This window comes from Orcinus orca, chromosome 5 (genome assembly GCF_937001465.1).
Source record: "Orcinus orca chromosome 5, mOrcOrc1.1, whole genome shotgun sequence".
NCBI classification, from domain to species: Eukaryota; Metazoa; Chordata; class Mammalia; order Artiodactyla; family Delphinidae; genus Orcinus; species Orcinus orca.
This window is the reverse complement of record NC_064563.1, coordinates 80778671-80800840: the sequence shown is the minus strand read 5'-3', so window position 1 is coordinate 80800840 and position 22170 is coordinate 80778671. Positions and strand designations below refer to the sequence as shown.

Here is a 22170-nt window from a genome sequence, read left to right as displayed (position 1 = left end):
CTTGTTTTGGTAGAGCGTGAGTTCCAGTTGCTTCCTGAGAATGGGAAATTTGGTGGTAAATTTTTCACATCTGAGACCTTAAGTCTGTCTGAGTCAATCTCTACTCACAATTGACAGGTAGTTTGGCTGGTTATAGAATTCCAGTTGGAAATCATGTTACTTGGGGAATTGTGGAGGCAATGCTTCATTGTCTTTTGGTATGCTGATGAAATGTCCTATGCCAGTTCTGACCCCTGATCTTTTGTGTGTGGTGGTTTTCTTGTTTTGTTTTGTTTTGTTTCCCTTTGGAACTTTCAGAATCTGCTCTTTGTCAGCAGTGTTCTGAAAATTTTCAATGATGTACTTGGTGAGAGTCTTTTTTTTATTGGTGATGTTGGGCCCTCTCACCTGGAAACTCAACATCCTTCAGTTCTGGGATATTTTCTTGAATTATTTCCTTGATAATTTCTTTTCCTCTGTTTTCTTCTTTTTCTTTAGTTCCTTTAATTTGTCTCTTGCACTTAGTGAATACCTATTATTTGTCTTATCTTGTTCTTCTGCTTTTTATTTCTTGATCTTTTTATTTTATTTCATAGGAGTTTTTTCAGTTCTACCTTCAGCCCTATGGAAGTTTTTTGTTTCTGCAAGGATTTTACTTTCTGAGAGGTTTTCATCATTCTCTTTGACTATTCCTTTTTCATAGCATTCTATTCTTGTCTGATGGATGCACCATTTTATTTCTCTGAGGATAATAATTTTAGTTGTTTTCTTCTGTTCTTTTTAAGTTTCATCTTTCCATTGTTTTGTTCTCATCTCTGTCTTTGTGTTGACGGCTTCCCTCAGACGTCTGGTGAATCTTGGTTATCTGTGTGTAATGAAGATCAAGACATAGGCTGTGGGTTGCAGACTCTTGAGTGTGGGGAGGGGGTGGAGGGCACTTGTTTACTGGGAGGGCCTCACAGTGGGTATGTGAATGGGAAGTCAGCTGTTACATTGGAAGAGTCTCCAAATCACTATCTTTTGGTTGTTTTTCTTATGCTCCTCAGTTAACCTAGAGAAAAATTCTCTAACCTACTTGGGGGGATCAGATTGGCAACATTCTGGAAAAGGGAAGGGAGATGCTGGGGGGTAGGGGCTTAGGGGAGATGGGTGATCTCTAGGTTCAATTTGTCCATACTCCCTCCCACCTTTGCCTGGTGTCTCCTGGCAGAGCTTTTCTTATTCAGTCTTTGTAGATGGTAACCCCTGTGTTTTCTGCCGGCTAGGCAGGGGGCTGTGTGGGTTGGGGTGAGGGGATCTGCTGTGTGACAGCTCTTTGTTCAAACATTTAACAACCTCCCCTTCCCTGCCCCTGCTTTTCAGCCCACCTCTCTTCATGCCTACGGAGGTGCCTGGTACTTCTAGGGCCCAAGGTTTTTTAGGGTTTTCTCTGGGAGAATTGGCTTGTTTCTTGTTGGCTGATCTCCTGAGATCATTGGCTAAGTGGCGAGAGTGGAAAACCCCTCACCCATCCATTCCCACCCTAAACAGGGTCACATTAAGAGGTGATCATACTTCTCTGTGGACTTGGGGCTTTGGTGCTGCCAGGTGGGATGGAGTTTTCACATTGCTCCAGTGTGTGGTGTTTGGGTGCAGTGTAGGGTACAGACATTGACCTCCCAGAGAGGTCGTGATTGAAAGGATGGCAAGAACGTCCATGCAGCGTGCTTATGTACCTGTGCAGTCCATACGGCTTCATAAAAAAGATGAAGGGTGAGCTGGTGACTGGAAGTGGTCCGGAAGAGCCCCTGTGGGAGGGGGGGGCGATTTGGAGAGGGGATGAGGCGAAAGGCAGGTGTAGAGTTGAGAGAAGGAGGGGTGAGCCTTATCCCTCCCAAGGCAGCTGTGCCTAGAGGCAGCACGTCTGGGGCACCCCTCCTTGCTCAGCCCCAGCCGGGACCTGAGACTCATGGTCCTTGGCTCCTTGATCCCCAGGTGGTCCTGCCGACGTGGCTGTCCTCTACAAAGTTCTCCTCACTCATCGAGAGAATCTCTGACCCCAAGGACTTGAAAAAACTTCTCAGGACCCGGAATAACGTGCTGGTGCTTTACTCCAAATCTGGTGAGTGCCCCTCCTTGGCCTTGGGGCCGTCGTCAGGGATGCGGCGGGATGGAAAGGAAGGAACGGGGACAGAAGTGGGAGGCACTAAAGTGCCTAAAGTGGGACTAAAAACCTCTCAGGGAAGGTCCGTCAGAAGATGCAGGGGTGTCAGTTCTGCTGCTTTTGGATCCCTAAGAGGGCGTTTCAGTTCCCTTTTATCAGTGTTTCTTAGGAAAAGCCCTCTGGAGTCCCTCAGTACCTCAGGGGGAGAGGACGTGTGTGTGAAGGAGGACAGAGGACAGTGACCACCCGGCATGGACGCTCTGGCTGTCTGGACAGCACGGCCGGCCCTGCCAGGGCGTGCTTCGCCAGAGCTGTTGATTAATCGACTGGGCCAACCTGTCGCCAGCTGAATTGGTCCCAGGCTTGGGGGAACGCACCCAGGCTGGCAGCCCTGGCCCTGCCTGGCCCCAGTCTGTCCCGCTCTGGGGTCAGAACAAGAGACTGAGTTTGGAGTGGGCTCCACGCTCAGGACAGGGTGGCTTCAGTGGGGGTAGGACTAGTGGTTTGCCTCTTCTGACCTTGAAGCTGGCGAGGGCATCACGGATGGAGAGAGGTTTGCTCAGCTCTTGGCCGCGACTTTGAACGTCTGACTGCTGATGCTGGTCCAGCAGAGTTAAGTGTTTTCGCTGCTCCCAAGGATGCCAAGTGTTCTGTGCCCCGAAGGAGCAGCGGCCAGTGGCGGGGCTGGTTCCGGGCGCAGCTCTCCCTGGCAGCTCATCCTCGACTCCCATTGGCATGGGGGACCGATGGATGTTTTGGATGTGTGTCCCTCCTGAACCTGCATCCTCCAAGCACCCGGGCACGTGCTTGCCCTTCCCAGGGCCTGGCACACACTCCCTGGGGTTGTTGCCCTGGGAGCCCGGCGTGTGACTAGCATTCCTTTCCTGTCGAGAATAGGGGGAAACCGAGGCAGGGGGAAGGCAGAGTTGCTCCTGAGGCCTGGGGTCTAGGGCCCTGGACGAGCGTGGCTCAGCCCCCTTGGCTGCTTCCGGAGCTGGGGGGTCGTCAGTGCCCTCCAGGGACTCGCTCAGGTCCTTCCCTGGGTGGGTCCTTTCACATAAGCTCATCTTCTTAGAAGGACTCTGACAGGAGCTTGTGTGACACACTCTCACTTGCTGCTTTGCTGTGAGGTTGCGGGTAATGTCCAGTTGAGGGAGGAATTAGAGTTCAGGGAGAACAGCTGCCTGATCTGAGGTCTACCAGCCAGTGGGCGGTAGAGCTGGTCCCGCTGCTGCCTCCGCCTCGCTTCCTCTGCTGGAGCGCGCGGAGAGATGTTCTGAGTCTGCAGCGACAGGAGGCTCGCCACCAGGAAAGGATTCGGAAAGGAGAGAGTGGGAAGGCGAGGTGTCCAGACCAGGACTTGCAGGGGCTGGAGGCAGGGCTGGGAGCGCTCTTGTTTTCTCTCGGGCCGTCACCCAGCCTCTGTCTCTGCCTCTTGGTAGTGGAACTCTCAGTGCTGCCCGTGTGCCCGGCTCCTCCCTGCTTTGGACTGCTGGTCGCGGGCCGGGTGATTTTGCCTCCTTGCCTCTTGCCCGGCCCTGCTCCTGAGACTTGGGGACCTCCCGGGACTTTGGGAGCAGCGCCGGGAACTGGCTTCTCTCCCCCCACCACCCCTTCCAGCCAGTGCCTCCCCTTCCACGGCTGAAAGGCAGGGTTGGGAGGGCCTTCACATGGCTCTACATTCCCTCCCCTGCCTCCCAGAGCCCAGCTGGAAGGGTGGGGGGCGGCCTTTCCCACCTGGGCTGCGCCCCCTCCTCCTGTGGGCCTGGGGGGTTCCTGGGAGGGCCTCCTGCAGGAGGCTCCGTGCACGGCTCTTGCGGGATGCTTTCCGTTCGCTGCGTGAAAGGCTCAGCGTGCTTTGTGTTCACAAACAGCTTCCGTTAGCCACACTAGAAGAGGAGATCTGAGGAGGTAGCTAGTTCGCATATCATTTCTGCTTGGCTGTGGAGTGTGTCCTGTGGTTTCTGCTGGGGGAAGGCGGCAGGCAGCCTGCGCTCTCCTTAGTGTCTGCGTGGAGGCCCTTGCCAGGGAGCTCACAGGGGTGACGGGGTAAGGTGACAGCCTGGCCACAGCCACCCAGCAGTGGACCGCTGCAGGCTGGCAGCGTGGAAATCCCGACCACAGAGGCTCTGTTTCTAAGCACCCGCCCTCCTAGTTTCCAGGGGCTTTGCCCAAAGCCTCTTCCTTTCTCATGTTCATCCGCCCGGCCCCGGGGCGTAGTCCACGGTCCTGCGGTTGTCCCCCAAGGTACTGCCAGTGCTGGGAAAGAGGGCCGTGAAAGTGACTTGTGTACATTTAGTATCAGTCCATCAGAGACTAGTGTCACACGTAAACCTCATTAAATCACCACGTTGTACCGAGTCCCTAGGTGAGTGTGTGACGCACAAGTGAAGGAAGGGTCTGGTCCCTCCCTTGTCAGCTCCCAGGTTGGGCACCAGGGCAGACCAATGTGGAATCAGCAGACTCGGTCCCCGCTTAGTTATAGAATTGTAATTGTTCGGTTATAGAATTTTCAAAATGTGTCCCAGAATAGTAATGAGTCAGAGAGTCTACTGGAAGTTGAGGATCCGGCCGAGAGATTCTGGGAAGAGTGAGGCGTGAGGTGTGGCTTGAAGGCGGGTTAGGGTTAGGGTTCTGCGTCTGTGAGGATGGCGGGAGCTGGGCTGTTCTTAGAGAACCGTTGCCGCAGGGACGACGTTCTAACTGGTGCTCAGGACCTCACCTCTAGGACTGGTCTCCGTCCTTCCCTGCCCCTGAGGGAAGATGGCAGGGGAGGCCATGGTGCACTTGGGTACAGATGTTTACTTTTTTGTTTTTTCACAGAGGCTGCAGCTGAAAGTCATCTCAGGTTATTGTCTACTGTGGCCCAGGCAGTGAAAGGACAAGGCACCATCTGCTGGGTGGACTGTGGGTATGTCCTGGGGATGTGGGGTATGGTGGCTGGAGGGCCGGGCGTGGGCTCTGGTGGGTGGGGTGGGAATTGTTCCTGACTGATACTCTGGGAGAGGGGATGTGATGGAGCGATGGCTGCAGAAGGACCCCCCCACCCCCACCCCCCACCCCCGCCCCGGCCCAGCAATGCTGCAGGACGCTGTGGGCTGGAGGAGGGGCAGGTGTGGCTCCCGCTCCTGTCTTTCCGGCCCCGCCCCTCTTCTTCCCTCCTCCGTAGTGCTTTTACTTTTTACTCTGTTGTCCTGTGTCACTTGATTTTGCCTTCTCAGTGGGTGGCAGAGGGGGCCTTGGTGCCCAAAGAGGCAAGATGATTTCCAGGGCCACTCGGGGGGCTTGCTTATTGGGTGGGGGGGTCTGTAGCCCGGGCCCTTAATAGATGACTCCAGTGCCCACGGTGCAAAAGCGGTGGGGCCAGCTGACGACCTGTCTGTTGCCTTGGCTCCAAGGTGGCTCCATTAGATGTGTCAGTCCTGGACAGGTGGCTCAGTCCTTCCGGCTCTCTCCTCTGGCCTGCGTCCCTACCCCCACGCGTCCTGATGATGATGCTGTGAGCTACTTCTCCTCCTGCCTCGCCTGCCCCTCCCGGAGACGTCCTTGTCGGTGTTGCGGTGGCAGAAGCAAGCGCCGGCCCGTGGGAGGGAGAGCTGCTTCTGAGTGTGGCAAAGGGGGCTCTTGCTCGAATTCCTCTGATGCTTTTGAGTTTGGGAGTTTTGAGTCCACGGTGTGCTCAGCTTCCCTTTCCTTTCAGTCATTAGGAGTAATTGCCACATCTCCCTGTGTTCAGTGCTTTTGCTGCTGGGATTTCTATACACACACCTTTTGTCACATAATTAGCTCCCAGTTGGGCATAGATCAGCAAAAACAGAGCAAAGACACATAGACAGTGAAACATACGGAAAAGGTCGGGAAGAATAGGTTTATTCTTTGCACGTTTGTTGAGCACTGGCTGCACGCAAGGCACTGCGCTGCGCTTGGTGGATGCCAGCATTTACATGTCCTTTTGACAAGGACAGGAGGTGTTTCCAGAGCCGCTGAGTGCAGCCACTCCTCACCTGGACTTGGAGTTTATCGGGAGTGTGGGCTTGGGAAGAGGAGAGGAGAGGAGCATAGGCGGTATTTCAGTCTTGTTAGTACGGGGACGAGGTGGGCTCTCCTGGGAAGAGAGGCAGTTCTTTCCCTGCATGGCCCATAAAGATCTCTGTAACCTTTACTGTCTCTGTCTTTGCCCGAGTCACAAGCCCTGCTGCTACCCTGTGGGGTTCAGTGAGCTTTTATGGGCTGCACTCCAGTGCAATCTCCTTCCTCTTTATTCTGAGTTCTAAGTGGCTATTTTGCAAATGAACTTCTGGGACACAACAGTTTTATAAGTTGATAGCCTCAAGCTGGTCCTGCCCATCGTTGGAGAGAATTGAAGGAGATTCATATTTTGACAAAGCACTGAATGAGACCAGGAGAAGTCTTAGCCAGTCGGTGTTTGCTGTAGGGTGTGTGAGTGTGTGTGTGTGTGTGTTTGTGGTATGTGCACGCATGTACACACACACGTGCCTGTCTGGCCTCACGCCTCCCAGTTGATTCAAACACCAGCGAAATGGAACAAACGGCTCACTAGACAGTTGGCGAGATTGTAGCTGTTGGTTACTTCTAGTTCATAGTTGGGCTGGAAGTGTTCATATCTTCCAGGTGTGTCTCTGTCTCCCATATTTTACCAGGCGTGATCTGTGTGACTGGCAAAGTACTAAAGCCTATTAGAGGGACGGGGTGCTTTGGAATCTCCATACCCAAAGATGACATCAGTCCTGCCAAGCTGACAGAGCCTCATCACAGGGAGTTCTCATCAGGCTTGTAGGTGGCAGAAGTGGGCAGAAGAGCTTCGTTTCGCTGCGCCATCCATCTGGGTCCATTCAGCAGACATTCCCGAGCACTTACTCTGTGCTTTGAGGGACACACATGGCTAACAGTGTCCTCGAGGAGCGCAGTGTGCAAGGAGGAGAGGAAGCAGACACCTAGCCAGGTGATTAGTCACTTCGTTCTGCCTGGAAAGGTTGAGGAAGACTTCACAGAGGAGGTCGAATTCAAATTTGGGGCAAAGACCTCAGAATAGCAGGTCTTTAAAGTGCCCTGGCTTTCCCTGCAGGCAGCTCCCTGCGGTGTGGGCCCCTCGGGTCATCTGGCCCTGGACAGGCAGGACTTTATGGGGCCAGGGTTAGTGTGTGAACACAGACCAAGAATAGAATTCAGGACTCATTTGGAGACTTGCTGTCTGGAATCAATAAAAGTGCAAACGGGAGAAATAATCCTGTGACTTTTGATGTTCTAAAATGAAAATCTGGGGGGGCACCTTAGAGCTTAAAAGAGGTAACCTTAAGACAAAAGGATTGACTGTTCGCATAATTGCTACTCACTTTATGCCTCTAAGAGGAAGTATAAACTGCGATATTAAATAGCTTTTAAACGTTTAGATGGGTAGGTGGAATATGGAGCTATAACGGATGATGTTGGAAGCAGGAATACCTGGGTTCGAGTTTGAAGTCAGAGGCAGGATACAGCTAAATCTTCCCAGAACAGCCAAAGGGATAGAACTCGGAGCTCTGGTCCGTGCAGGCCACCCTGGGTGGCAGTTCACGGATCACCGTTACACAAAGAGATCCCCAAGGACATGAGCTGGTTCTGCCCGTCTGCTCAGCCACTCCTGCTCTGAGACTTCTGAATGTGCCCCGTTAATTAAGGGAACCCACCGTGTGCACTCCGGACCCTGTGATGACAGCCCTCAGCTGTTGTCCTAAACGCACTCAGTCTGTGTTTATGAGTCTGAATGAGACGCCCTGGGATGGGCAGAAGCGCTCCGGTGGGTGCTCTCTGCGGGAGAGTGAGCAGGGGAACAGCAGGTGGGCAGCCAGAGCACAGCTGCCCTCGAGTAGGCCCTGCTGTGTGTGGTTCCCCACCTCTGCTTCCTGCCCTGCCAGTGAAGGGTCGGAGGTGGGAATGGGGATGCCAGGGCTTGGGGTGGGTGATGACCCCTCTGCTTTCCCCCCTTAAAAGGCAGGTGAGGGGGGCAGAGGGCATCCTAGGGGGAGAGAAGACAGTGCTCCGGGGTGAGGCTGTAGAGGTGTGTGCAGTAAACACAGGCCCCGGTTGAGGGGTCAGCTCCACTACTTACTAGCCCCATGACCCTGGACAGGTCGGTTACCCTGAGTCTGTTTCCTCATCTGTGAAATGGAACAATAATACATATTCTGCCTTCTTACCGGGTCTGTGTTGAAGATCTTTGTAGAATAGAATTTAATGTGAGATCCCATTCTACTCTTGTTGTCTTTCATCTGGACCAGATTGTCAGGACATTCCAAGAAGCTGGAGGGAGGGAAATGCTGTGTTTGTCTTCAAGAGCTCTTCCTTGGGTGAGGACCCCTTGGTCATCGTGAGGATGGTCCTGAAGAAGCTTTTGGGTGTGAGAGTCAGCCCAGTGGACAGGGTGTTTTGCTTTGGCCCTTAAGAGCTATGCGGTGCTGTGGAACTTGCAGGACTGCAGGTCAGGAGGCCTGGCTCTGAGTCCAGGCTCTGACAGCAAATAGATGTGGGACCTTTGGCAAGTCACTGCCCCTCTCTGGGCTTCAGTTTGCTCTTGTGTGAAATATGGAGTTGAATCTTCCAAGGTGCTCCCATCCCTGCATAGCCTGGTTCAGAGCGTTCCAGAAGCTGCCAGGCTCATACGTGTATACACATACGTGCTCGTGTGTATGCATGTGTATACAGACCCATGTATTCATGGAAATGTGTGGGAGGCTGTGTCTTCCAGTCTTCGTGTCTCTCCCCACCCTGGGTGTCTGCCTCATACGTCTCTCCGGTCCCTCCCTCTCAGCATCTCTCCTCTCTCCTGCTTTGTTCCCTCTCCCTTGATAGTTTCTATTGCTCCTTCCCTTCTCGGGTCCCTGCCTCCCCCATTCTTTTGGTCTTTTTCCTCCTCTCTTCTGTGTGTGGATATTTCTTCTCTTTTTCTTGCTTTTCTGGTGCTTTCCTCCCCGCTCCTGCCTGCGTGCCGGCAGGCACACGTACCCCTCTCCGCTGGGCCCCGGGCCCCCGTAACCTGTGGCTCTGAAGTGTCCGTAGGGTTTCTGGCTTCTGTCCAGGGATTTGTCAGCTCTCCCTTCCCCTCACTCCACCTCCTGGCTAAGATCTCAGCAGCCACGCTCGGGTTGGCTGGTGGTAGTTGTCCAGCTCTTAAGTGGGTTGAGTGTGAGGGAGTTGGTATTCCCCACGTGCCCTGCAGCCTGGCATCAGGGCTCGGTCTTGGCACGGAGGGCTGCTTTCTGGGCGGCGGAGCTGGAGCCAGCAGGCGGGAGCCATGCCCGGGGTGCTAATTCCTGGGGCTGGTTCTCACGGGGCTGAGGCTGCCCAACGGGGCGCCTGCTGCCTTCTTTTCCTGAGGGTTTAAGGTCATTACCTTACCACCTGCTCTCATTCTCCCATCTGCTTTCTTTCCCCTGGAGCAGTGCTGGCTTCCCAGATCCAAGACGTGGGGCCCGTCAGGGCAGGCATAACATATTTTGAAGCCCATGTTTTCTTCCAAAAATGATTCGAGCTTAGCATTTGCTCCTTTACGTGTGAGCGTGTTGAAATTACCATGGGATAAAGCAGGCTTCCAGAAGAGACGCCGTGTTTTGTGTCGTGGCTTCAGACACCTTGTGGCACACTGCTGTGCCCTCGGGGGGGTGACGTGTCCCCCCAGGACTGCTGGGCCAGGGAGGCAGGTGGAGGATGAGAAGGCACGCTCTTTCTCGTATTCCCATCACTCTCATGAACTCTGCTACATGATTCGTATGCCTTTGTGAGGTTGGCACCAAGGAGGACAGCCAGACTCCTGTTGTGGGAGTCCCTTCGTCATCAGGGCTAGTGACCAGCCACCCAGGTCCGGGCAAGTTGAAGGCCCAGCTGTTCTAGGCTGTTCTCTGTCTCCTGCCTTTGCCCTCCGGCTACCTCCTTCCACATTGTCCTCTGCATGGGGCACCTTGCAGCCATGCTGACGGTGTTGTTTTGCTCACTCGCTCCTTATCTTGCATTTTTTTCACGTCTCTGAAGTGGGGGCACGTCCCACCTCTCCTCTGCTACCCACCCTCTGGGGTGACAGGTCCATCCACTCAGAATCCCGTGTTAGACCCGAGCAGATGGAAGAAAGGGATTTACCCCTTCTTTGGTGGGGAAGGGACCCCAGGAAGGCTGAGTTGGCCGAGGCACACAGTGTCCAAGACAGGCTGGGGGCCCCGCCTCTGGTCCTCAGTGTAGTCCGCTTTCTACCCGCTGCCGGAGGCGGCCCAGTCTCCACCCTCGGTCCTGGCTTCTGGCTCCCGGTCCATCCGTCAGGATACAGGCAGCCTGCCTTGATGCTTTAGTAATACTTGACCCTGTAGGGGAATAGAGAGCTCCATCCAGCTCGTATGGACAACTCCCGCATTCTGCAGCTCGGGAAACCAAGGGCCCTGCCAGAGGCCACAGGCTGGCTAGCGGCAGAGCCAGATCTAGAAGCCATCAGTCACTCCAACTGACAGTGACTCCGGGGAGGGTTTGATACTTAGGCTGCGACTTGTCAAAGTCGAGTACCTCCCCTTCCCGAGCCTCCAGCACCTTATTTCTTCTCTTTCTTCCTACTCTTATCCCCCCACCTTTCATCCCTGGGTCTGACTCCCAGGAGTGTGAGTTGCCAGTCTCTTGAATGATCGCCACTGCACGTGTACATCTAGTAAACACAGCACCACGTACCTGCAGCCACTCTGCACTGCTGGCCAGCAACCCACATCAAAGTCAAACGAAAACGCCCATGTGTATGTGTCTGTCTGGGTCAGGGGTGGGGAGGGAAGTGTGAAAAGGCCTCGGTGACCTTTCACATTCTCTGTAGGGGAGAGCCCAGGGAGGTGGGGGAGGAGGGGATGTAGCAGGTCATGGGTGAGTAAATGGGCAGAGGGTGTTGAGGCTCCAGCCTCCCCAGCAGAAAAGGCTGGTTCCTGCAGGACAGTTGGGGGTGGCAGATGAGGACCTCTGCATGGCCAGTCCACTCTCTGTGGTTGTCCCCTCCCTCTCCATCCCCGGCAGAACAGCTCATTTTCCTGCTCACTGCCTTTGTCTTTTCCCCCCAGAGCCTCAGTCACTGGCTAGAGAAGGGCGGCAGCACAATTAATTGTGCATAATCTATCAACCCAGATCCTTTTAAGTCCCTGAGCTTGGGTAATTTCTCCCCTTCCTGAACTCTTATGATTTTTATTGTCCTGTGCAATTAGTGCGCACACACACTCTGAGAGACAGAATCGTAGGAGGGAGGGGAGCCAATCTGAGAGCGCACTGTCAGGAATTTTCACCTGGCAGGATTCCTGGAGCTCAGTAGGCAGAGCCCAGAGAGCCAGCAGTGAGTGCCTCATCCCAGCGCAACAGCCAGCATCATTCCCTCACTCACTCAGGCTATTTATAGAGCGCCTGCTATGTGCCAGCAGCTGTTGGAACCCTGGGGAAGCAGCTATGAACAAAATAAAGCCCTCGGCTTGGTGGAGCAAACCTTTCTGATGGGGGGTGACAGTGGACATGCTGGTCAGGTGTGGAGACAGCGGGGAAGGGCATGTGACAGTGCTGGATGAGGGGGGCTGAGGCTCTGGGGTCTGTGCCAGAGATGCTCGGAGGGGACGGGAGGCTGGCTCCCCACCTACCCCTCTGAGACTGTGTGCGTGTGCGTGAGCGTGTGCGTGTGCGTGTGTGTGTGTGTAGGGGGCAGGGAAGAGGAGAGAATCCTCGGGGAGTGTCCTATAACTTAAGGAGGGGAGAGGGTTGCTCAGAGTCTGCCACAAGGAATCCTGTGGCAGTGACAGAGCTGTGGTCACTGGACAGCCGTGGGGGCCATAGGCTGCGGGCTGGGCTGGATGTGCTCTCGGGGAACCTCCGTGCCCCTCCAGCTTTACCCAGTGTCTTTGGAATGTTGCTCCTAAGCCTGGCCTGGGCTCACCGGGAGAGTGACACTTTTCCATGGAGTGGGTTCCCACACAGCTGGCAGGGATTGGGGTTGCAATGATGGGCCCCATCGCTTCTCTCTCTGCTTTGTAAAGTCATAGGCAGAGGCTGCCAGCCAGGCTCAACGGAGGAGAGAGCTGACATGGGGCTGCCTTGCAGGCTGGGTGCCCCCGCTGGATGCCAGCATGGGGCGAGGGGGGCCGTGGGCACCTGGACCTCGTTCCTGCTGCAGCCACTATTTGATGTCGCATTTGGGTGGACGGTGGGTGGTCACAGAAACAGTTGCACGCAACAGAACAAAGCCGGACAGGGAAAATGCCAAGGGAACAGTTACAAACATCTAAGTCGAGCCCTCCTGTCTCCCCTGGGGCAGGGAAACGGCGCCTCAGACGCAGTTGTCACACACAGACCCTCTGCCTGTCAGTGTGGCTTCTCCACAGGGCGCCCTCAGGACAGGGCAGACCGAACTGTAATCGCCACCATCAGTGGAGGTGAGCCCAGCAACCCCACAGGGCTCTAGGGTAAGAGTTCAGCCACTGGCTGCGTGGGCTGCCCTTATAGGGCCTCCTGATGCACGCTCTCCGCCCTTCTGGGTCCCCTCCGCAGCCCAGCTTATCCCTTCTCTCTGGACTCCCTATCTCAGAAGGCCCTTGCCAGCCTGAGGGAGAGGCCACAGCCTTTCCTTTCTAAGTGCTTCGTGTGTTTCTTTAGTCCCCTGTTTGCTGGGGGTGCCGATGGGGGGTGCTGGAAGCTGCAGCGGCTGCAGTGATGGCCACCACAGGTAGGGCTATGCAGGGAGGGAAGGCTCTGGGTCTGGGCTGGGCTGGGGGGCCCCTGGGAGTGCCTGACACTCTCCCTCTCCGACCCACACACCTGTCCCGCAAGACATGCTTCTTGAACTGCAAACTGCACATTTACACTTAAACTGAGGTCCCATAATTTTGCTTGTCCGTCGAGGAGTGTGGCTTTTAGAATTGAGCTGAATGGTGTAATCAGTCCATCTGCTCTGGGGCTGGTGCTCCGCTGTGTGAAGCTGGTGGCCGTCGAAGGTGCTGAGGTAGGTAAAACAGGTGGGAGCCGACAGGACTTCCCTCAGGTGGCTGTCATCCTTGGCAGAACAAGGTTTCTCATGCGGTGTAGACACCGGGGGCCAGTGGGTGTGGGTGTGGGCGGAGGTGCCCTCGCTGAGTCCATTGAGATGTGGGGAAGGGTCCTGCAGTGAGGAGCACGGCCCTGCGGGCACGGTAGCTGGCTGCCTCTGGCTGGCTGTCGGGCAGACCTGGCTGAATGTGGTGAGGTGGTGGGGAGGCCGTGAGAACAGGTGAGGTCTCTGGGGGCGCCGGCGTAGGGCACACGGGAAGCCGAACCTCGTGGTGGGGGGGGCAGAGATGTCGGGGAGAGGAGGAAGAGCAGAGCAGGGCAGAGGCAGGTGTCAGAATCACCTGGGAGGCTCCTTAAAACACAGTCGCTCGAGGACCTGCCGGGAGTTTGGACTGAGCAGGTGTGGGATGGGGCTGAGAATTTGCACTTCTGACAGGTTCCTGGGTGGTGATGATGCTGCTGGTCTAGGGGCCACATCTTGAGATCCCTGGTCTAACGGAAAGGGAGCCAAGATTAGAGGAGGTCGTGCATGAGCACTCGGTAAACGGTGAATGGCGCCCGGCAGACTCTTCGTATGAGAAGAGTTGCAGGAGTGTGATATTGCAGACGCTAGCACTTCACCAAACCTTTCCCCTTTGTCATTTCGGCTTTTGTCAATACCTGGTCAGATTTCATAACTCCTTCAACATCGCAGAACATTTCCCTCCTACTCTGGTTTGATGGTATATAGCAGGTGGCATGTGGCACACATCAGAGGTGTAAAAACAAAAACTTGCTGGGGCTGCAGGTAGAGCTTCTGAAGTCGTGATCTGCGGGAGGGTCAGGGAATCAGTATGCTTAAAAACTTCCTCAGGTAATTCCAATGAGCAGCCAGAACTGGGAACCACTGTCCTGAGCTTATTTTCCTTCTTAGAATGGACCATCTGCCCTCTAAGCTTCTGGGGCACTTCCTTTGTCTGGATCCATCACGTTGCCCCTTACAAGTAGCGATGTGTCCTCCCCACCTGCTTGCCCCTGTCTTTCCAAATCAGTCCAGATCCTGTTGGTTTCTCTACTTCCTCCTGTTCCCTGAGAGCCCATGCGTAGTGAGGGCCTCACTTGCTACTGAGAATTCCAAGCTACCTGCCTTACTCTTGGGCCACCAGCAAATTTTACTCCGTTAGCACCTTCGTGAGGGCTTCAGATAACAAGTGTCTTTTTCCTGACATTTGTGTCTTTCAGTGACGCAGAGAGTAGAAAATTGTGCAAGAAGATGAAAGTTGACCTAAGCGCAAAGGACAAAAAGGTCGAATTATTCCATTACCAGTAAGTACGTGTGGGCATTTCCAATTTCCAAGTAAATGCTGAAAGCTTTCATTGGTATTCTCAGCAAACCGCGATTTTTAGTGAGATTAATTTTATTTCAGAATGGTTCTTTTTCTGTGTTTACAATTATTTCTTTAAAAAAAAAAAACTTGACCTGTGTTCAGTAACTGAATCTTATTAAGATGCTGCGGGAAACCAAAGGTAAGTAAGTGTCTTCACAACCATTCCTAAAGTTAACACGTTTTTCTCCTCATTTGACAGGGATGGTGCGTTTCATACTGAATATAACCGAGCTGTGACATTTAAGGTAAATTTCCCTCCCTCATTCTCAGCAGAGGAGGAAGGGCAGAGTGTACAAATGCCCTTCCAAATGACCTGAGGGATCCTCATCTCTAGAACATAGATCAGCAGAATACCTGGAAAACTTTGTAACTGTTAAACGAGGGGGGATAACCGACCTTGTAGACAGTTTGTGACTCTATCAGCAGTTGTCCAGTGATACGTATGACGTCATGCCCTCCCCTGCAAAGGCCTGAGTCTCCCTTCGCTGTGGCTTCAGAGCCCTCCCTCACCTCTGCAGTGGTGTCCACAGGGGCCACCCACAGGCTGGAGGGGGCCAGCTGTGCCCAGGTGAGCACAGTGTTGTAGAACCCGGGCAAAGCAGCACCTCTGGGGCTGATGCGGCTCATTGCAGATGAGATGCCCATGTCAGTGAGATCGTTCCCTGCTACAGATGCAATTCAGAAGGAGATGGAAACGCATCAGTGAAAATAAATATGGAGATCCTCTGACCTGCAGGTGCTGTCCTGTTAATCACAGAGCAGCTCCCCCAGCCCTGAGTCCTTGCACTGCCCTTGGATTCTCCTCCTCAACATGTGCATTCCCTTCCTCAAGTCAGTCTTCTTTTGCCTGTGGTCCAGGCAGCATCCCCCTGCCCTGGCTGGGGCCATGTGTTTCTTCTGTTCCAGCATGTGCTGAACCCACCCTCTCTGACTCTCCTGCTTCTCAGACTGTGTTAGACCCCGGGCTCCTCTCTCATTGTCTCTCTCTTTCCATCTGTTTCCTTCCATTCTTTTCTGTCTGTCCATCTGTCTGTGCAGCTGTGCCCCTCTCCCTCTGCCTCTCTCCCCCCACCTCCCTGGTCATTTCTTGTTTATCCACTAACACTTGTTCTTTTTTAAGTTGCTGCAGCTTTTACCGTACACAGGCTCAGCCTGATTACTCATCATCTTAACACCCACTTAGCCACTTAGAGAAAATTCTCCCAACTAGAGTTACTTAACCCCTCTTATTCTGTGTTAAGACGTCAGCTGAAGTCCTTGGAGGGAACACGTGCTCCGCAGGAATCAGACTTCGCTGGGTGGGGTGGGGGAGGTGCTGATGGAGAGAGGGGCGGGGGCTTTCCGTTTTGTGTTTGGAGGTTGTGTTCAGTTTATATTTAGCTGGCCCTCTGAGGAGTCTGTCCTGGGCTTGTGGAGCAGAGAGCAGCAGCTGCTCAGAACTGCAGTAGCAGGAGAGGAGCCCGGGTGGTCTGGACTTGGCTGGGTGAGGGAGGCCAAGTCCTGGCCTCTGTCTGCCTCCTTACAAAGACCAGGTGTGTGGGACCCGCTTGCTCCCGTCCTTCCTGTGATTTCAGCATCAAGAAGCTGGAGAAGTGGGCTGAGCATTGTACGGGGTCAGGGCCTTGGGCAGAGAGAGGGCATCCTTGGTCCCAGGGTCCCCGAAGTGCGTGGGGCCATCGAGGACTGGAGTAGAGCCCCTGGGGTTCTGCAGGGTGGGGGGCGATGGCGGAGCTCCCCGTGACTGCCTGATGGCTCCCGCTTCTTACAGGGAGCAGCCACGAGCAGAGCCCTCCTTGGTCACGGATCCGTTTTCCTTTCAGGGTTTCTCCAGCCTCTAACTCCGGAAAGATGCAGGAGGCCCCCAGCAGGGTGGGTGCACAGGCTCAGGCTCATGGTCTGGCTGTTGTTGCTGTCACCCTGTACGGTCCTGCGGGGGCCGGGTCACAGGGACTAGGCCAGGGTCCCTAGAGTCCAGAGGCCAGATAAGTGAGAGTGTAAAGAGTGGGGAACTCAAAGAGGGGGCCTTACTGTATAAGCGGCCTTTTGCTTGTCAGCCGACTGTCCAGCAAAATCCTTACTGTATATGAGTGGTGAGGACCAGAGGTGCCTGGAAGGCGAAATTCGGGGGGCCCTCAGGTGACCTTCTCCCAAGGCCTGTGGCCGTGGGTGTGGTTTCCCAGCCATGCAGACCAAGGTGCAGGGTGTTGGGCAATCTTCCTGGGATTCAGAGCACCCAGAATAGGACAGCTGACGACAGTGTCCCAGGTGCCCCTCCCTGCAGACCTTTCTACCCAAGGTCTTGTTCGTTAGACTGATTTGGAGACTAAGAACCTGTGGATGGAATTATTCAACTTCAATTAAAGAAGAATCACCTGAAAAGCAAAAGATTGGTAGTATGAATGTTTCAATTGTTACATTAAAAGAAGTGATTTTTTTTCCTTTTTCCATCCACGTTCGTCTTTTTTCCTTGATGCTGAGGCAGGGGTAGGGGTGGTAGCCCTTTAACTTAGCTCGTGCTGGGATGGGACAGGAGCCTCCCAGAGCAGTAGGTCCTACCTATTTTGGGTTCCTAATCCCACTGAGAATCTCCTGAAAGCCATGGACCTTCTCCCTAGAAACAGTGCGCATGCATACATTGAAGGAAGTGTTTTCCTGTGAGTCTGGGGCTTCACAGACCCCTAAAGCCCACTGTGTACCCCAAATTGAGAGCACCGGCACTGGATCTTCTGGAACAGCAGGCGGGTGGGCACTTATAAGCGTCTTTCTCACATGGCTCATGGCTGTGAGTATGGGTTTCGGGACGGCCCTGCTGCTTCCACTTTGGCTTGTATTGTCACGGTGAAGCTCTCACTAGGGACTGAGAGAAGGCGATCTGCCTTTGCCTGGTGGAAATGGCCCACTTTTCTTGCCAGCAGGCATTTCACAGCTCTGTTTGGACAGACAGAGAGCGTTACCTGAATGAAATTCTGCGAAGTCCTGGCTGTCTCCCACGCTCCCATAGTGCTCTTTCCAAATAGGAGTTTCCAGAAATAACAAGCCTCCCAGGTCCTCTATGTGTGACCGGTGGGTGGGCTGCATGCACAGGCTCACTACGGGGGTGTTTCCTTTCTCACTGCAGACCTCCCTCCCTTCTCCACCCCAGCACACCCAGTTCCTCATCTGCTCCCTGGAGCTTGGTCAGAGTGGGCAGAAATAACAGAATCTTGCATCAAACTGGGGGACACTGAGGGGTCATCTGTTGACATGGATGGCCAGCAACTCCCTTCCAGGGTTGGAGGGATGGAGCCTCGGCTGGTTTCTGTTACCCGTTTTCTGGCTCTCACAGGCTTTGAGCAGCATTTCCCACATGACTGTCTGAGAGGGAAGGGAATGCAGCTTCTGTCCTGGATCAGTGAACTGTGGCGAGTGGGGAGGGGAGCAGAGGGATGTGCCCCCTGTTCCCTGCTGCATGTGTGTCCTGCCCGAGGGGAGCAGAGATTTGCATTTGCTCCCTTGTCCACATGACAAAGGCTAAGTAAGCCCTTTATCCTGAAGGTCTTGGTCCGTCTAGAAGGGGGTCCTTAAGGAGAGAAATCCAGCACCCAGGGGGCCACAGCGATGAGCACCCTGCCCTGGGGGCTTCCCACCTGAGCCTCACAGGATGATCAGGATTTAACACACTCCCAAACCAGTTTAGATCCTGAAATACCAAGCCGGTTACAAGCAGCTGTGATCACTTGCTTATGCGATTGACAGTTTTAGTGGCTGCCTGATGTGTAAGTATCTTACTTTGCACAGGATTGAAGACCTCTATTCAAATTGATCAGGGAGACTTTCTGGAGGAGGTGAGATTTATTAGAAGCACGTGCCTCTGTCTTGAATCAGCCAACAAATTGTCTCAGATTTCCTCTCTTGTCCATGAAGAAGCATCGTAGGTGTCAGTGGACCAGAGTTAGGTGTCATGTGGCTGAAAAATCCTGGTGGGGTGCATTTTTAGGGCCCTTAGTAAGCTGTCAGTGGGTGATAGTGTGGCACTCCCCCATAGGGCACAATGCATCCCGTTCCAGGCACTTGGGTCTCCAGGTAGGGAACAGGGCAGGTTCCTGATTCCCCCACCTCCCTCTTTTCCTGGCTAAAACGAGTTTTCCCTTCTCTCTTTTCGTCAGTCCATAGTGGCATTTCTGAAGGATCCAAAAGGGCCCCCACTGTGGGAAGAAGATCCTGGAGCCAAAGATGTTGTCCACATTGATAATGAAAAGGTAATTTTTCCGTATCAGTTCTGATGGGCTCTGGAAGCTTCCCCCCTAACCAGGGTCTCCCAGGAGAGATGCCCAAGGAACTGAGAAGTGGGAGTATTGGGGGACCTCCAAGGGAGCTGGGCCAGGGCCCTAACATTTGGTTCCCCTTCCCTGCTCTGTGACGGAACGAACAGGAGATTACAGGCTGACTGCCTGAGCCCTTCCCCTGTCCTTTGCTGCCTTATATAATGTATTTTAGCGTGTTTAGATTTTCCTTATAGGGATATTGTTTAAATGTTTTCTCCTCCTTAGGTTATTCAGTTGTTGGAACTGCCTTTGTGTTTTTTGGGTTTTATTTTAAAGTGGATTTTGGTTTTTTGTTTTAAGAATAATCTGTGAGGTTTGGGTTGGATTGCCAGAGACTTGGTCAGGTCTTCACAATTCTGGGTCACTGTGTTAACTTTGAACAAGTTATTTACTTCAGTTTCTGGATTTGGCTGGTGTGGGGGGCTGGGGTCAGAAGGGTGGTTCTGATGTGCGGTCTGCATACAGCCCTGACCCTCCTCCTTTCAAAGCCTGCCCCGCCTGACCTGCACGTGCCTCTTTATCCGTGTGTATCTGTGTTTGTGTCATGCACACACGTGTGCCTTACTTGCTTGGCTGTGCCTTTACATTAGGATGGGCAGGAACTTCTTTGTCACATTTCAGATGGCCTGTGAGACAAGCAGTGCTTTTTCGTAGATGGAAGGAGAATGTTCGTTTTTCTCTTGATAACATAAAATGTGCCTTTCATCTTCCTCTGCCTCCCCTTTTCATTTGAAATTATTGACTCTTGATGCTTGTTAGCTCAGAAGAAAATGATGCCATTTATACTTGCTGCAGGAGAGATCATGTGTGATCATCGTGGGCTAACCAAGTGGGCCTTTCAGCTGAGGGGTGATTCGATTTAGGGGATGGGCATCAACGTTTCTGGGGTAGAAAGTGCCAGTGTCCTCAGCTTGAAGATGAAGCCTTTTTGATAGGCATGTTGGGGGAAAGGAGGAGGGGCAGGTGTCAGGAGGTGGCGGCACCTGTGCCTGTCACCAAGAAAAGACTAACAGCCTGAACTGATGGTTTCTCCCGGGTAGATTTTGTGGTAATACGTGCTTTCAGCCTCTCTGGAAAGTGGTTGCCTGCCGCCTCGCTCCCCCAAAACGTTCATGTCCTGAAACTCCTGAAATTGCTCTTCTGTAACTAGAAATATTAAGCAGAAATATTTTTTCTACACCTGTAGGCAATCCTCTTGTTATACTGTGTGCTGCTGCTTTTCTGCTAATAGAATCCCCGTAAAATAACAAGTTCCAAATTCACGTTTGAATTGCCAATTTCTGTTTGTAAGCTTAGAGTTCCACACTTAATTTGAAGGTAATTAAGCATCTATGAATGTAATGCGATATTGTTACTGTTGAGGGTGTGAAACCAAATTGCTACAGGCTCAGAAAAACCTTTTCTTCTCAGATCTTTTACCGGTTTTAGCTCCAGGGATTCCAGAAGATCATTTTCAAAGCATCCTCCACCCCTAGTCAGGGTCAAAGATCTTCGTTACTAATTCTGTCTTAAAACGAGTGCCTTAACCCGCTAGTTATGTAGATAAGAGTAAACATTTTCAGAATTTGTTATGCAGTGTTATAAATTCCCACGAAATATTTGTAATCTTTTTTATCTAACTGAAAAATTATAAGTACTATATGTTTATTGTTGAAAATTTAGAAAATTCAGCTTAAGCATAGAAGAAAAGAAAAGAAATCATCCCATCCCTCCCCACTGAGAGATACCCACTGCCAGTATTTTCTGTAGCCTTCCAGGCTTTCTGCTTAATGCACACGTAAATACTGTTACTCACAAAAGTGCCATCACATTTTACATGCTGTTTTGTAACTTGCTTTTCACCCTTACTCAATGTAACATGCACATCTTATTGTGACATTAAATATTCCTCTTCATCATTTTTAATAATGCAGTCGTATTCCATTGTGCGGGATGTACCATCATCTATTTACCTAATGCCTTGCTGCTGCCAGAAAGCTGCATTTTGAAATTTCCTCTTATTTTCCTTATTATTCAAGAGAGAAAAACCTCTAATTTTCTTCCATGGAAACTGGTTAGAGGAGCTTATTTGAATCAAAATATGCTCTGTCATGGTGCTACTCCGCAGTCCTTGACAGATTTGCTTTTTCCCAAACATCATTGACTCTGGTTGGAAGAAAAGTCTCCTGCCCTGCTTTACACTGAAGTGTCTCCATTCGCACTGTTGTGACCATTTGTCTTTTTACATTTATTATATTCATTTAACAAATGATTATATATTGTCTGATAACGAGCCAGGCGCTGTTCTAAGGGTACAAACACAAATGATCCATTTAGCTTGCAGCCTCCTGGGAAAGGGGGTGCATCTCATCCTTACGCTCCTGTGTGCACCATGGTCTCCTCGGGCCCTGGATGGTGGCTGTAGGGCTGGGCTGGGGAAGATTCATAGCGGTGGGTTAACCCCGTGTTACGTGATGAGCAGATCCGCACCTGGCCAAGTTGGGCCTCCGTGAATACAGGCACCACCACAACAGAGCCACTTCATAGATCACGTAAGAAGAGACAGCCTCATGGGACCCAGTTAGCTCCTTGCCGTATTCATTGTTCAGTGGGAGCTGAAAGTAACGCTGGTAACCTGGTACCGACTACTTCATCCCACCAGGCGGCCTTTGGAAAGCCATCTGTCCCCTTGGGCGCTCAGTTTCCCCATCTGTAACATGTGAGGTGGCTAGAATAGATGGTCTCTGAGGGTCTTTCAGCCCCTGACGTGCCAGGACTCTGCACTGCACCCCCAGCCCCCAAGTCAGACCATGGGGTTTCCAAACCCCCGCCGCACTCCTCCCGCCACTGTGGTTCCCCCGGGAATGTCGTCTCCATTCCTGCGTTGTCTGTAACCTGCGGTGTTCTCTGTGCCTCAGGACTTCCGACGGCTCCTGAAGAAGGAAGAGAAGCCGATCTTGATGATGTTTTATGCTTCCTGTGAGTGACTTTCTCCTTTGGGTTCAAGTCAGACATTCAGACTCTGGGTGGGGCCGCTGGGGGCGCAAGGGGGACTGGGAACTAGCCCCGGGCCTCCACTTAGAACGCCCAGTCACGGTGCTCACGCCGTCTCCGCCTGCACCTCTTTTCCTTTGTCTTTGCCTTTTCGTCTGGCTCCACCTCTCCTGCAGTCCACGTCAGTTTTTCTCTCGCTGGCTTCCGCATCCTTCTGCCCTCTTCCCCCAGCAGCAGCATGGGCCTCTGCTCCAGGTCCCTCCGCCTTCCCCACCCTCTGCCTCCTGCGGGCCTGTGGCCCTTTGCTGGCAGCCGTGTGCCCGGTGGAGCCGCACCTCGGCCCTGGCTCGCTCTCCTTGGCGGCGGC

At 53.0% G+C, this 22170-nt stretch overlaps 1 protein-coding gene across 1 annotated transcript in view; it reads left to right on the top strand.

The window, feature by feature from the left end:
* The window catches only part of PDIA5 (protein disulfide isomerase family A member 5), a 92339-nt gene that overhangs the window by 19534 nt on the left and 50635 nt on the right, over window positions 1-22170 (top strand). Inside the window, exons 2-7 of the mRNA XM_004278571.4 lie at window positions 1954-2080; window positions 4946-5033; window positions 14381-14464; window positions 14726-14771; window positions 18672-18764; window positions 21728-21788. Of these exons, the coding sequence (XP_004278619.1) occupies window positions 1954-2080; window positions 4946-5033; window positions 14381-14464; window positions 14726-14771; window positions 18672-18764; window positions 21728-21788 (499 nt within the window). The remainder of the gene's footprint in view (window positions 1-1953; window positions 2081-4945; window positions 5034-14380; window positions 14465-14725; window positions 14772-18671; window positions 18765-21727; window positions 21789-22170) is intronic.